A 15,790-nucleotide genomic window follows, 5' to 3' on the forward strand; every position below is an offset into this window, starting at 1 on the left:
TAACTCAGGATCAGTACAGGATAAGTAATGTCATGTATGTACACAGTGACTGCACCAGCAGCAGAATAGTGAGTGCATTCTCATTCTGCTGTGAGCTGCTGACGGGTGTGGTTGTGTGCTGCTGAGCTCCTGCACCACCTGGAGCAATCTCCATCCACCCAGGCCTGCTCTCTCCTCCCCAGGGAGGGAGTGGGTTCTCTGGGATGAATCAAGCTGGAAAGTCCCAGGCTCCTGTCTCCCGGACCAGGCCGGCGGGAGGCAGGAAAAACAAGTTACCGGCCAAAGCAGAAGGGGTGAGAAGATCTGCCCGGAGCCAAGGACGCAGCGATGTGACCTCGGCTGCCACCCCCAAGACCCAGGGAAGCCGCAAGGTCTCCGGTTCACAGAAGATCAAGGCAAGTGACATCAGCCTGAGTGCTCCTCCTGGAAAGCTGGATGTATGTGCGGGAAAGCTGGGTGGTTCAGCTGAAAAGCTGGGTGCTCACGGGGGTGTGCAAAAAGCATGGGGTGATCTTAAGGCCCGGGAGTCTGCTTCCATCTATGGCTCCCGGATTGCTGAGCACCTCCGTGAGTACGAGGAAGCTGGAAAAGCGCTGAGGAGGCTCCAGGAGGAGATAAGGGAGACCTTGGCCCTAGCGGGGGTGGCTACGCAGAGAAAGAAAAAGTCTGATCTACTTACCACCATAGACAGACTAAAAGCCGAGGTCACCGCTCTGCAGGAGAAGCGTCATCTTATCCGTGAGCACAGCGGTCCGTTTCGTGAAAAATTGGAGAATGATGCGAGGTTTGATGACATGCGCCAGGAGCAGCTGAGAAAGCTGAAGGGGCTTGAGATCCAGGCGGATGATGGCGATGATGAGGAGGAAGAGGAAGACCTGCCGTGTCCGTCTGGTGGCCTGCACCAACACCAGCAGGCCTCGCACGACAGGCTGCCTGCGGAGCAAGCGCCATTACCATCAGGCTGCGGCTCTGCCAACCTGGAGGAGGAAAGTGATGACAGCGGCCAGGGGGGGGCGCTAATGGCTCAGATCCGTCAGCTTGAGTCCCCAGTTCACCTCCAGAACTTTTCCTTCGGCGATGATATCCCGAGTGACGACCAAAAGAGAAAGAAGACGAGACCCAAGAAGACCAAGGCGTCTCAGGAGGTGAATCTGGTGTTTCGTCCCCTCCCTGTTCCCTCCGGGCGGGCAGCAGTGCCAGCCTGTCGTGTAGGCCCCGTTACCCAGCCCAGCACGAATCCTGCAGTGGACTCGGTGCCAGGGTGCGGGGAGAGTGCAAAGCCACGTTCCATCATGGCGCAGAGCACCAGCCTTGTTTGTAGTAGCAAGGATGGTGCAGGGAAGGCATCGGCCGAAAGGCCGGACAGTGAGGGCGATCTGGCAGGTCCTGGTACTGTGCGCTGCCCCCCAGTGGGAGGGGGGGGTGGCCCAGTGCCAGGGGCAGTGGCGGTGGCTCCTGTGGCCCTTAGCGCTGTTGCTTGCTCCGGTGAGCAGCGGCAGTGTGATGGGGCTGCTGGGGCTTGTAGTGCGGCGCCTCCCAAACATCCCGTGCAGCCTGCAGAGAAAGTCGCAGGAAAAGTGTTATTCTGTATTGGTGCATCAAACTCTGAAGATATGAAAGGGGCAAAAAGACTGTCTGGAGTCTGTAAGGACAAGAGGCCTCTACCACCAATCGAGCAGCGATGCTCAAACATTATAAAAACTGCAGGACAACAAGGGGTTAATGCCAATGAGGCAGAGGGCACAAGTAAGATCGGGGTTGGAGCTGCCTCTTCTCAGGCTGTATCAGCTATGGAGGTAGCTCTACCCCCAGTGCCCAGTGACGCCGAGGCAACCCCAGGTCCTCCTGGCCCAGCTGGTGTGAGTGATGCAAGGAAGCGAGGCAGTGATGCAAGGAAGCGAGGCAGTAATGTATATAGTGTGGTGAATGTGGGGGTGGTGAATGGCGCTGAGGGGGATCCTGGTGTGAGTGCTGGTCCATCTGCACCCCCAGTGGTGGCCGCTCCCATAAGGAGCTATGCGAGTGTCACCGCTGGGGCAAGTGGGGTTAACTCCTTGTCTCCTGGCTCTGGGAACAGCGTTTTGCAAAGGCGTCTTCTGGAGGCTCTCAGGAGAGGGGAAAAGTCAATCACTGTAGAGGGGAGAGATGTTGATCTGTCCTTCTGGACAGACAGGCATGGCCTGGCAGCCTTCCAAGAGAAAAGGGGGGGAGAGACTGTATGGTCTTTACCCACAACCGGGCCCGGAGCTGCCCGTAGGAATGTGGTTCGTCTTCGCTGGAGGGGCAGTGACGCATGCCCACCCAGGTCAAGGGTGGTGGAGCTCCTCCTGAAGATGAACTTCAGGGCTAGTGACATCTTTGCCCTGATACATCCTTATGGTACTCCGGAGTTCGATGTCAGCTTTGTTCGGCCGGAGGGCTTAGAGCTCTTCTGGTCGAATTATGAGCTGGCAAAGAACGAGCCCGCATGGCGAGACTTTGCTGTGCAAGCAGTGTCTCGCCAAAACACAGTCAGGAAAGTGACCGTTTTGACCCGTAACGAGTCACTTTCTTGCATGGACATCATGACGTGGCTCAGTCGTTATGGTGAGGTTGTACAGGTACCTCAGAAAAACCGCGATGAATTTGGCATTTGGTCTGGGGCCTGGACCTTCATGATGAAGTTGAAGTGTTCAGGCGGCACAGTCGCCCACATTCCCTCTTCAGCCTTTCTTGGGCGGGACAGAATCCTGATTTTCTACCAGGGGCAGCCGAAGGTCTGTCACAGGTGCGGTGACCCCACACACTTTAGCGCCAGCTGCCAAGTGCAGAAGTGCGCTTTGTGTGGTGGGCTAGGTCATCTCGCTGCATCCTGTAAGGACATTAGGTGTAACCTGTGTGGTGAGCTCGGTCACCCTTTCAGCCGTTGTCCTCGCTCCTTTGCCAATGCGGTTGTGACCCCAGTGGAGGAGAGCCAGGAGGTTGCTTCTGCTGGGGAAGGTACCAGCAGAGGTGGAGGAGCTGAGGGGCCTGTGAAGAAAAGCAAGAAGAAGTCGCCTTCTCAGTTAAGGCGGCTTGAAGCCAGACAAAAAGGGAGAGAACTGGGGAAGCCTCAGGTTGCTGGGGTGACCCTTGGTCCTTCCTCAGAGGCTGGTCATGCTACTGAGGCCCTGAGGGATGATGAGTTGGATGAGGAGGTCAGGAGGATGGAGCGCGAGAAAGGTGCCATGTCCTCCACGTCCTCCCATTATGAGAGTATGGATGAGGATAACAGGATTTGGCTAGAAAATAAGCGCAAGCAGAAAAAGAAAAAACGCGGCCTATCTAAGGTACCTAAGGAAGGGAAAACTTCCTCCCCTCTGGTTGAGCTTTCCAACCAGTTCCTCACCCTCGATGAGATCGCCTCCTCGGAAGGAGAGGCTGAGGGTGGGGTTCTGGAGGTGGCGGCGGAGCAGCCTGCAGGGGGCGCCGAGTCTCTATCCTCTGGGGATGCTGGGTCCTCAGAGTGGGAGACTGACTCAGAGCCAGGAGACAAGGACGAAGGAGAGGGTGGTCCGGGTGGGTCCTTGGGGGCCAGTAATAACATGGACACCTCAATTTCGTTAAAAAGAAGTTGCCCCAATTCTGAAGGGAAAAGGGAAAAGGGATCATCCTCAGAGGACAGTAGAGGGAAGGGAGTTAGTAAGAAAAAAGCCGTCTAACTCAATCACTCATGATGGCGGCACCCACTCCGTTGACGCTGGCGTCCATTAATGTCGCCAGCATTAAGTCTGATGCGGCTAGATTTGCGGCCTTTGATTTTCTCGGCCGTGTTGAAGCCGACATTTTATTTTTGCAGGAGACCAGGCTGCCAGATTTGGCGGCCGTGTTTAAAGCTAAGAGGGAATGGAGACACGGGCCTTCCTATTGGTCTCTTGCGGCCGAGCCGTATAGCGGAGTGGCGGTCCTTTTTACCGCACCGGTAGAATGCCGACGAGTTATTGAGTTAGAAATGGGGAGGTGCCTGATCATGGATGTCCTCATGAAGGGACAAGAACTTCGCCTAATTAACATCTATGGTCCCCAGTCCAAGTGGGACAGGAAGTGTCTCTTTATGAGGATCAAGCCCTACCTTTTTACAAGTCGGCAGGTGGTCTTTGGAGGGGACTTCAATGCTGTCACGAGGTCCCAGGATAGGGGAGGTTCCAGAGACAAGCTGACTTATGATAGCGTCGCTCTTAATAGCATAGCTAGTGAGGCTCGCCTGGTGGATGTCCACATCCGGCACACCCCAGGCCACGCGGGGTTCACCTATTATAGGGGTAGCTGCAGGTCTAGAATAGACAGGTTTTATTTAAAGGAGGAAGCCATCTCTTCAGCAGTGTCCGTTGTTGAGGTGGAGTTCTCCGACCACTGTCTAATTTTGTTTTCTCTGAATGTTACAGAGACCCCCCGGATGGGAAGAGGCTACTGGAAGCTCAATTCGTCTCTCCTGGAAGAAGCAGAGATAAGACAATCCTTTGAGGACTTTCTTCAGAGCCAGGTACCATTGCTGGGCCTTTGTAGCAGTAAGTCAGAGTGGTGGGAGATGCTCAAGAAAAGGGTGGCGAGATTCTTCCGCCAGCTCTCGAGCCTCAGGAGCCTGGACAGGTACCGCCTGTATCAGGGCCTGAGGAGGAAACTCGAGCATCTCGTCTCGACTGGAGGTAGTCGTGAGGACATCTCCAGAGTGAAATCCTTGCTGAAGAGGTGTCAGTACGATAGACACGCATCTTTGGTTTTTGAGAGGGATTACGGGAAATACCGCTCGCCCGACCCTTACAGAAACTGCAAGATGTCAGTGAATGGTAAAGTTGTCACAGGACTGGTTGACAGTACGGGATCCCTGAAAAGGTCCAGATCAGGGATTCTGGAGGTCGTCAGATCCTTCTACTCGCACCTCTTGGGCAGGAAGGATCTAGATCGGGATGTGATGTCGGCTTTCCTGGCTGAAACTGTCCCTGAGCCAGGAGTAGACCCCTCTCTTGATGTTTTGACAGAGATGATTAGGGAAGAGGAAGTCAGCCGGGCGATTGAAGGGCTCGCCCTCAAGAAATCGCCGGGTCCGGATGGCTTAACATCTGAGTTTTATAAGACCTTTAAGGACGCCTTGGTTCCCCTCTTGACTGAGGTATTCAATGAGTGTCTTTCCTCGGGCGCTCTGCCGAAGTCAATGAGGAGGTCTGCCCTGATCATCCTGTCAAAGGGTAAGGACCGATCTCGTATTGAGAACTGGCGTCCCATAGCGCTTCTCAATACGGACAGAAAGGTTTTGGCAAAGGTGCTGTTTAATCGGCTGGTGCAGTTTGCACCCCGGCTCCTTTCGGGGACCCAGCACTGCTCTGTTCCAGGCCGCAGTACATTTAGTGCTGTGCTTTGTGTCCGGGAGGCAGTGGAACAGGGCAGGGCTGGTAACTGGAAGGGGTACTTGCTGTCCTTGGATCAGGCAAAAGCGTTTGATCGGGTTAACCACGAGTACCTCTGGTCTGTCCTTCTGAGGTATGGCCTGCCGGGGGAGTTTGTCAATTGGCTGAAAGTTTTGTACGCAGGGGCAGAGAGTTTCCCGCTTGTGAACGGTTGGATTGGCCGCTCTTTTGAGGTTGGGTCTGGTGTTCGCCAGGGTTGTCCTCTGAGCCCACTACTGTACGTGTTCGCGATTGACCCATTCCTTAGGAGGGTTGATCGTGGGCCGTTGGTGGGAGTCGGGATGGACCGGGCAGCACCGGAAGCCACTCTAAGGGTGGTAGCGTATGCTGATGACGTCACTGTTTTTGTGTCCTCGAGAGGGGAGGCGCAATGGGTGATGTCAGAGGTCTACCGCTACTCAGAGGCTTCTGGGTCCAAGATCAACCGGGATAAGTGTGAGAGTCTCTGGCTGGGAGAGGGAGGTCCAGGCTTTGATCTCCCGGACACTCTTCCAGGGCCCCAAGACTCTGCCAAAGTTCTCGGCATCGAATTTGGCCAGGGGGATTACCCCATGCAAAACTGGGACGGCAGGCTTAAGATCGCCGCTCAGAGGGTGGACCAGTGGAAGGGTTGGTCTTTGACCCTCAGAGAAAGGGTTAATCTGATCAAAACTTACCTGCTCCCATTGCTGATTTACCTGGGCAGTGTGTGCATGTTGCCAGAACCCCTCTGGACTCGGGTTTACAGTCTGTTCTTCCAGCTGTTATGGGGGAATAGGCTGAACCTAATCAAGAGGGAGGTTACTTACCGCACGAGGAGACAAGGAGGGTTGTGTATGGTCAACCCTGTGGTGTTCCTAGTGAATACCTTTCTTAAAATCAATGTAGCAAACCTCTGGAAAGAGAGGGCTCCTCCGTGGGTATACTCCTGCAGGGGATGGTTTCGGCCTTTCTTCCAGGAATGGGAGACAGGAGGACAAGTGAAGGATCTCCGCACACCGCATGGGCATCTTCCGGCTTACGCTACCCCGGTTCTGAAGGTGATTCGCCGGTGGGGTCTGGGAATGTGGGAGATCAGGACCATGTCGAGGAAAACCCTTGACAAAAGGGTTCTGTTTGCCCGTTTCCAGAAGCCTCTGGCCCTCAGGGATTGCCCAAGTCGGGATCTTGGGGTGGGTTTGAGTTTATTGAATTCCATCAGGATCCCCTTGAAGTTTTGGGACTTGACTTGGCGCTGCTTCCATGGAAAGCTGTGTGTGAGGGACAATCTGAAGTGTAGGAGCTCTGAGGAAAGGGGTTGTCCCCGGGAGGAGTGCGGTGGCCTGCTGGAGAGCATGGACCACTTCCTGCTTCAGTGCCCCTTTAACACAGAGGTGTACAACCGGGTGGGCGCTTCCATCCATTGGTCCGGGTTGGCTGGTCTCTCCTATGCGGAGTGGGCCTATGGAGCATTCAGAGGCCTGGGTGGCCGGGACCGCTGCACTTTATTCCTAGTTAGTCTAGTGGTCAGGTACCACACGTGGAACGCACGGTGCTTAGTTTCGACGCAGCGTAAAATCCTCCCGGTGGATGAGGTGGTTAGGAACATTCTGGGTGACCTGGTGAAGGTGCGCTCTCTGGAGTATGAGGGGCTGGGCACGGGGAGGGCCTCTCTCCTTTGGAGGGGGTTCTCCTTTAGTGTCCCTTAGTCTGTCATCTCCTCTCCTGGTGTTGGGCTGAAGCTGACACTGTAGATTTTTGTTTTGTATCTGAGGTTATAGTGATGTAGGGGCTTGCAGGCGCCGAACCTGGGCTTTATGTGGTTTTGATATATGTTGATATGTTTAATGTGTTTGTATCTTGTGTACAGTGTGATATAGTTATATGTAGTTATAGTTCTTGTGTGTATATAGGTTGGTTGGTTTTGGGGTGTTGGTGTTAGGGTGTTAGGTTGGGAGGGGGGTGGACGGGACTTGGACTATACGATCCTGGGCACTGGTCTGGACTATATAGCGCGGACTTTGGACGTTAGACCAGTGTCTGGGGGGGGAGGGTGATGGGCGTGGGATTTAGTTAGTTATATTTTATGTTATTTATTGTTATTAATGTTATTTCCGTTATATTCATTGTTATTTCTGTGTTTATTTTTTTGTTTATTTATTTATGTGTATTTTGCTGTGTATTTTGATATAAAAAAAAAAAAAAAAAAAAATTTAGGTGGTGGGACTGGGTGAAGGTTTTGTTTGTTTTCATGCTGAGTGTGTGTGGCTGGGCCAGGAGGTTTTGTAAGTTTATTTTCGTTTATATTTGTTCTTTTGTAATTCTTTTGCCAGAAGTTATGGCTTTATTTATGTTTATTATTGTTATGTTTTTCACTTTTATATAAAATAAAAGATTTACAGGATGTAACTCAGGATCAGTACAGGATAAGTAATGTCATGTATGTACACAGTGACTGCACCAGCAGCAGAATAGTGAGTGCAGCTCTGGAGTATAATACAGGATGTAACTCAGGATCAGTACAGGATAAGTAATGTCATGTATGTACACAGTGACTGTACCAGCAGCAGAATAGTGAAACTTTTTTTGTGGATTCTTTCTATGTGTTGCCCATGCTGTTGTACAGTACAATGAAGCTTTCAGTATTCCGCTGTATAAATAAAGATTGTTATTATAATTAGTGACTAATTAGCAGTTGTGTTGTACAGATGCAGGTAAGTGACTGTATAGGAGATGCATGTACTTACAGGTCCCCTCCTCACCAGGTCTTGATCCGGTACCACAGCGGTGAGATGAACGATTGTGAACAGAGAATTCAGGACGTAGGAGAAAAATAAATTTTTATGCAGCGTAATCCTCTGGCAGCTGAGGCTCCTAGAATGCAGAATATAAGCCACATTTAATTAAAGCAATGTAAGAAGTGGAGTCTTATGTACACAAGTAGGAGACACAGATGTGCAAGGAGAATTATGTGCACAAATCCCTCAAAAGTAGATGTGCACAGGACATATGTTACTCACCTTCCCCCGATCCAGCATCGTGAGCTGCTTCTCCTCTCACATCAACAACCCAGCGCTCAGTAATGTCTTCACCTGTTGGGTTGTTCTACCTCCACACAGATTCCGGTATATTGAATGATAATATAGATGGTCTTCTCTCCATCCCCCTAACTCTAACCCTGCAGTTTAGCTTCCTAGCTGTATCTCATCTACTGTATATTGCAAGTCCAACAGCTATACTGTAAGTACAACTCTGTTCTACCATTGCCTCTACAGCAAACAGTGGCAAACCACTGTTCAACAACTCTTTACAGCCTGTCTCTCCAACATCAAGAGGTTCCAGCTGAACTATATCTCATGACCACAGTTGAGCATTACCACTGCATCTGCACAGCTCAGCTTCCATCAAAACACTCACTACTGTTCCTCTACATCCTCTGTCATCCAGCCTGTCACGTCCTGCAACGCAACCAATCAGTTTTACTCCATCTGATCAAGCCAATGTACCTTATTGCATCAATGCTTTTGCCTGTGTCCATTCAGGCTTCACCAGAAACAACCTACAGACTAGCAAATCCACCAAATCCATTGTGAACAACAGAGAGGAAATGGGATTTAAAGACTATAATCATCATGAGAGTCTTTTTGTACCTATGTACATTGAGAATCTTGAGCAGTAAAGTCCATCTATTGGATTGTCAGCTTTGCTCTATACGCTAGGACAGAATGAGCAGAGCCACTTCACAATTAGTAGAGGATGGATGAGTCAAATACTCATTAAAACCTTGATAAGGCTGGATATTAGCACTGTACACTATAGACATATCTACAGCTCTGTATGTAACTTTTTGGTCATTACCTGATCTTGGGGGAGGGGTTATATCAAATTTTTCCTAAAATGTTAATAATCTGCTATTCTATTTTCAGTTAACCAACTCAATGGGGCAGATTTACTTACCTGTCACGATCCCGCGGTGCGTTGCCCGACGAGGATTCCGGTCTGCCACGATTCACTAAGGTCGTGCGTCCAATTTCCTGCATGTGTCGCTTCTGCGCTGATGTCCGCCGGAGTTCACCTTCTTCTTGCCGGTGCATGTGAGTTCTGATCTTGCGACACAATTCCGTTTTTAAATTCTGCAGTTTGTCCGAATCCGTCAGGTTGTCCAACAGCCACACTCCCCGATTTCTGTCGAGTGAAAGACGGCGCAATTGCGGCACAATCCGATCGCGTGCGCCAAAAAACAATTCGGTGCAAAATGGAAATATTCGGGAAACCGGACGGAATCGCGGTCCGCGGACCCTTAGTAAATGAGCCCCAATGTCTTTGTAGCTAATATGAGGCACCTCCCTCTGCTGTTGTTCTCACACAGACAATACAGGAAGGGACTCAGTGTCCCCAATATGGCTGCTCCGCAGGGAAATTTTTCCAAATTAAAAAAAAAAAATGATTAACATCAAAATTTACAAACAGAACAAACACATTTAACGCTTCGTCTACAGACTCTGACGCACGGAAGAGAAATGACAGAAATGAGACATTCCCTTTAAGTCTCCAAACTAATTTTTTTTCGTTCCATCCTCGATTTATAAAATTACTTATGTGTTTTGTGTCTCGCACTTGATAAAGACACAACAAGTGAATTCCATTACCTGCCGAGCAGATGTGATTTGCGCTCGTACATCAGTATTCCGCCCCTCACTTTTTCCATTAATATTAAGCTCAGGAATTCAGTCGCAAACAATTAGAGTCGGAATGACACAAGCAGGTGGCACTTACTTGAAATAGAAGAAAATTCCAAGGGAAATCAACAATGAGACGATGGACAAGGCGTGTCCTACTATGGCCATGTAGTATAGGATGTAGGCGTTCTAGGAGGAGAAGGAGAGAGAGATATGTAATTTAATGTTATCCTTAAAGGGAACTTGTCAGGGGCTATAGAATGGTGGCTTAGTGTCCCTAATAGTGGCTTCATAGTCCTATAAGTACTCCAGATGTCAGCACATGTGCAGTTCAACCATGGAGAAGGAGGAGGATATGGAGGTGCAGCAAGTGAGAAGGAGGGGGATATGGAGGTGCAGACAGGCGAGAAGCAGGGGGATATGGAGGTGCAGACAGGCGAGAAGGAGGGGGACATGGAGTTGCAGACAAGTGAGAAGGAGGGAACATGGAGGTACAGACAAGTGAGAAGGAGGGAACATGGAGGTACAGACAAGTGAGAAGGAGGGGGACATGGAGGTGCAGACAAGTGAGAAGGAGGGGGTCATGGAGGTGCAGACAAGTGAGAAGGAGGGGGACATGGAGGTGCAGACAAGTGAGAAGGAGGGGGACATGGAGGTGCAGACAAGTGAGAAGGAGGGGGTCATGGAGGTGCAGACAAGTGAGAAGGAGGGGAACATAGAGGTGCAGAAAGTGAGAAGGAGGGGGGCATGAAGGTGCAGCAAGTGGGAAGGAGGGCGACATGGAGGTGCAGCAAGTGAGAAGGGGGGAACATGCAGCAAGTGAGAAAGAGGAGGAAACGGAGGTGAAGTTAGTGAGGGGGAGGGGGACATGGAGGTGCAGACAAGTGGGAAGGAGGGAACATGGAGGTGCAGACAAGTGAGAAGGAGGGGGACATGGAAGTGCAGACAAGTGGGAAGGAGGGGGTCATGGAGGTGCAGACAAGTGAGAAGGAGGGGGACATGGAGGTGCAGACAAGTGGGAAAGAGGGGGTCATGGAGGTGCAGACAAGTGAGAAGGAGGGGGACATGGAGGTGCAGACAAGTGAGAAGAAGGGGGACATGGAGGTGCAGACAAGTGAGAAGGAGGGGGTCATGGAGGTGCAGACAAGTGAGAAGGAGGGGAACATAGAGGTGCAGAAAGTGAGAAGGAGGGGGACATGAAGGTGCAGCAAGTGGGAAGGGGGGAACATGCAGCAAGTGAGAAAGAGGAGGAAACGGAGGTGAAGTTAGTGAGGAGGAGGAGGACATGGAAGTGCAGACAAGTGAGAAGGAGGGGGGCATGGAGGTGCAGACAAGGGTAGAAGGAGGGGGACATGGAGGTGCAGATAAGTGAGAAGGAGGGAACATGAAGGGGCAGCAAATGAGAAGGAGAGAACATGGATGAGCAGCAAGTGAGAAGGAGGGGGACATGGAGCTGCAGATAAGTGAGAAGGAGGGGGACATGGAGGTGCAGACAAGTGAGAAGGAGGGAACATGGAGGTGCAGACAAGTGAGAAGGAGGGGGACATGGAGGTGCAGACAAGTGAGAAGGAGGGGGACATGGAGGTGCAGACAAGTGAGAAGGAGGGGGACATGGAGGTGCAGATAAGTGAGAAGGAGGGGGGCATGGAGGTACAGACAAGTGAGAAGGAGGGGGACATGGAACTGCAGATAAGTGAGAAGGAGGGAACATGGAAGTGTAGACAAGTGAGAAGGAGGGGGACATGGAGGTGCAGACAAGTAAGAAGGAGGGGGACATGGAGGTGCAGACAAGTGAGAAGGAGGGGGTCATGGAGCTGCAGACAAGTGAGAAGGAGGGGGACATGGAACTGCAGATAAGTGAGAAGGAGGGAACATGGAAGTGTAGACAAGTGAGAAGGAGGGGGACATGGAGGTGCAGACAAGTAAGAAGGAGGGGGACATGGAGGTGCAGACAAGTGAGAAGGAGGGGGTCATGGAGCTGCAGACAAGTGAGAAGGAGGGGGACATGGAGCTGCAGCAAGTGAGAAAATGTGAGCTCCCCTAAATATTTACTTGAGGTTGAGGCACAGACAGCGCTGGAGGCTCTCGGCCTTATTCTGTATATAAGAGATGGGGGAGTATGACATCACTCGCGTCCCCGTCCTCGCCTCTACATGCCGAGCTCTAATAGATGCAATGTATCTAATTAGCGGGTAATATATATGTACATTAGTTCACTGCTCGTATCCATCGCATCCTCAGTGCGTTACAATGTGTCGGGAGCCTCACATCAGCAGGTGCTAAATGGATCCTGTGAATGTTCTGGGTCATTATGCAGCGCTGTGTCTGCTGTCCTACAGATGGAAGACTCCATGTATATTACTGGAGGAGAAATGATTATTCCATTGTATTTTATTTTCAATTATTTTATGCCATGCAATCACCCCGAAAAAAAAAGATGATTTTTCCGAACATTTTTGCTTTTATTGTTACTTTTGTATTTATTCATATTTAAAGGAGTTTTCCACATTCAGCAAATAATTGATTTTGTTTGTAATGAACAGTTCTGCAATTTTTCTAACACACTTTATAAATCAATTCCTTTTCTAGATCTCTGCTTGCTGTAATTCAACCGTTTACCTCTTGTGGATGTGAATATGTCCATGTGCATGTGATGTCACACAGGTGCATGGATCTTTATACCCCTGATCATGTGATGTCACACAGGTGCATGGATCGTTACATCCCTGGTCATGTGATGTCACACAGGTGCATGGATCGTTACATCCCTGGTCATGTGATGTCACACAGGTGCATGGATCGTTTATACCTGGTAATGTGATGTTACACAGGTGCAGGGCTCTTTATTTCCCTGGTCCACATGCACCTATGTGACATCACATGACTAGGCATATAATGAGCCATGCATCTGTGTGACATCACATGATCAGGGATATAACGAGCCGTGCACCTGTGTGACATCACATGACCAGGGATATAAAGAGCCGTGCACCTGTGTGACATCACTTGACCAGGTATATAATGAGCCGTGCACCTGTGTGACATCACATGACTGGGGACGTAAAAAGCTGTGCACCTGTGTGACATCACATGACCGGGGACATAACAAGCCGTGCACCTGTGTGACATCACATGACCAGGGACCAGTGTTTATCCAAAGAAAGTATAAAATGAGGCTTCCTATAAAATGACAGCAAGCAGAGATCTAGAAAACACTGAGGAATTGATACACAAAGTATATTGTAAAATTTTATAAATTTTCATTATCCAAACCACATGATTAAATTTACTGAAAGTGGACAACCCCTTTAACTCTTGGGTCTCCCCAAACTAGAATAAAGGGATTAATCAAAATGACAACTTACTGCATTAAAGAACTTTTCTGTGTGAAATAACATGTATATTTTTAGATGACATATTTGTAGAACAGGTTCTTAATGTGATATTGATTTAGTCTGCACCCAGGACCCCCTCAGATCAGCTGATATTAGGCAGAGAACAGAGGAGGAAACACAGCGCCGTTCTCAGTGTAGTGGTGAGACCAGTGTAGTGCATATCAGCTGAGCTGCAGGAACTCGATTCAGCCACTACAAAACGAATGGCGCTTTCAAGGGCGTCCCTCAGACAAGGGTGCACCAGCCATGAGGCCGGTTGAGCCTCTCGCCTCAGGCAGCAACAACTACAGGAAGGTGTGGGCAGTATCAGGGGCGCAGTCACCTGCCACAAAGCAGGACCTGACCATTAATAATTGTTTCTTCCCACTTGATTTAAGATGTCACTCAGCTTTCTTATTCCTCCACCCCATAATCAGACAGATTTGCTATTCAGGGGCTGGGGAAAGCTGGGTGTGGGGCTATAGGACTTAATGCAAAGCTGAGGTATTAGACAAGTGTTGATCATGTAAAACAACTGCTCCAAAGCAAAGAAGAAGAAGGAAATCCGTGGTGTTTGAAGAGGGAAAGTCAATAAGAAGGAATATCTGGCGCCTCCAGAATACAAGGAGATACAAATCCTAAAACTAAGACTCTTCCAGAAGCTCCGGAAAAAAATACAAGATATTAGAAGAGGAGACGACATCAGAACTGCTGGAAAACACAAAAAACCTGAGGATGGACCCCAAGGCGACTGTGATTGGAGGAGAGTAGCTGGAGGTCTGGGGCGGCAGATTTCGGGATCGTTTTCGGCTAGAAGGGGGGGGGGATGTTTAGAGATCATAGAGGTGGGGGCCGCAGTAATCATAACATTCAACAGCATGGCGGGATATCAATAGGAGACCACACAAGAGGCGCCGCAGGGGCTGCAGCTTGTGTTTAGCTTTCTGGGTACAATCGATGGGATACCGGTAATAAAGACCAAACTAAAGGTGGGGGGTCACAAGGGGGTCACCTACTGGAATGAAATAGACTTACACAGGTTTCCCTTTAAACCTGAGTGTCCCAATATTTATGGTGTCCCGATAATGACCGGATAAATACTGGGATCAGTCTGTACCCTGTAACAATGGGAGGCAGAGGCTCAAATAGGGAGACAGCCCCATGAGTAAGAGCGCTAGCCCCCCCATAACAGTGACAACCATAGTCTCCATAATAGTGACAGCCACAATCCCCCATAACAGTGACAACTATAGTCCCCCATACTAGTGACAGCTATAGTGCCCCATAATAGTGACAGCTATAGTCCCCTATAATAGTGACAGCTATAGTCCCCTATAATAGTGACAGCTATAGCCCCCCCATAACAGTGACAACCATAGTATCCATAATAGTGACAGCCACAATCCCCCATAACAGTGACAACTATAGTCCCCCATACTAGTGACAGCTATAGTGCCCCATAATAGTGACAGCTATAGTCCCCTATAATAGTGACAGCTATAGCCCCCCCATAACAGTGACAACCATAGTATCCATAATAGTGACAGCCACAATTCCCCATAACAGTGACAACTATAGTCCCCCATACTAGTGACAGCTATAGTCCCATATAATAGTGACAGCTATAGTCCCCCATAACAGTGACAGCTATAGTGCCCCATAATAGTGACAGCTATAGTGCCCCATAATAGTGACAGCTATAGTGCCCCATAACAGTGACAACTATAGTCCCCCATAATAGTTTACAGCTATTGTCCCCCATAATAGTGACAGCTATTGTCCCCCATAATAGTGACAGCTATAGTCCCCCATAATAGTGAAAGCTATAGTCCCCCATTATAGTGACAGCTATAGTCCCCCATAATAGTGACAGCTATAGTCCACCATAATAGTGACAGCTATAGTCCCCCATAACAGTGACAGCTATAGTCCCCCATAATAGTGACAGCTATAGTCCCCCATAATAGTGACAGTTATAGTGCCCCATAATAGTGACAGCTATAGTTCTCCATAATAGTGACAGCTATAGTCCCCCATAATAGTGACAGCTATAGTCCCCCATAATAGTGACAGCTATAGTCCCCCATAATAGTGACAGCTATAGTCCCCCATAATAGTGACAGCTATAGTGCCCCATAATAGTGACAGCTATAGTCCCCCATAATAGTGACAGCTATAGTGCCCCATAATAGTGACAGTTATAGTGCCCCATAATAGTGACAGCTATAGTGCCCCATAATAGTGACAGCTATAGCTCTCCATAATAGTGACAGCTATAGTCCCCCATAATAGTGACAGCTATAGTCCCCCATAATAGTGACAGCTATAGTCCCCCATAACAGTGACAGCTATAGTC

The 15,790-nt window shown here is 49.6% G+C and overlaps 1 protein-coding gene across 1 annotated transcript in view; it reads right to left on the minus strand.

Moving 5' to 3' along the window:
* CALCR (calcitonin receptor) overlaps positions 1–15,790 on the minus strand; it is a 188,758-nt gene that overhangs the window by 33,139 nt on the left and 139,829 nt on the right. The window contains exons 6-7 of the mRNA XM_072154324.1: positions 10,158–10,249; positions 8,129–8,255 (exon numbers count right to left, since the gene is read on the minus strand). Of these exons, the coding sequence (XP_072010425.1) occupies positions 8,129–8,255; positions 10,158–10,249 (219 nt within the window). The remainder of the gene's footprint in view (positions 1–8,128; positions 8,256–10,157; positions 10,250–15,790) is intronic.

The sequence above is a fragment of the Engystomops pustulosus genome, chromosome 5 (assembly GCF_040894005.1).
Source record: "Engystomops pustulosus chromosome 5, aEngPut4.maternal, whole genome shotgun sequence".
Taxonomy (NCBI): Eukaryota; Metazoa; Chordata; class Amphibia; order Anura; family Leptodactylidae; genus Engystomops; species Engystomops pustulosus.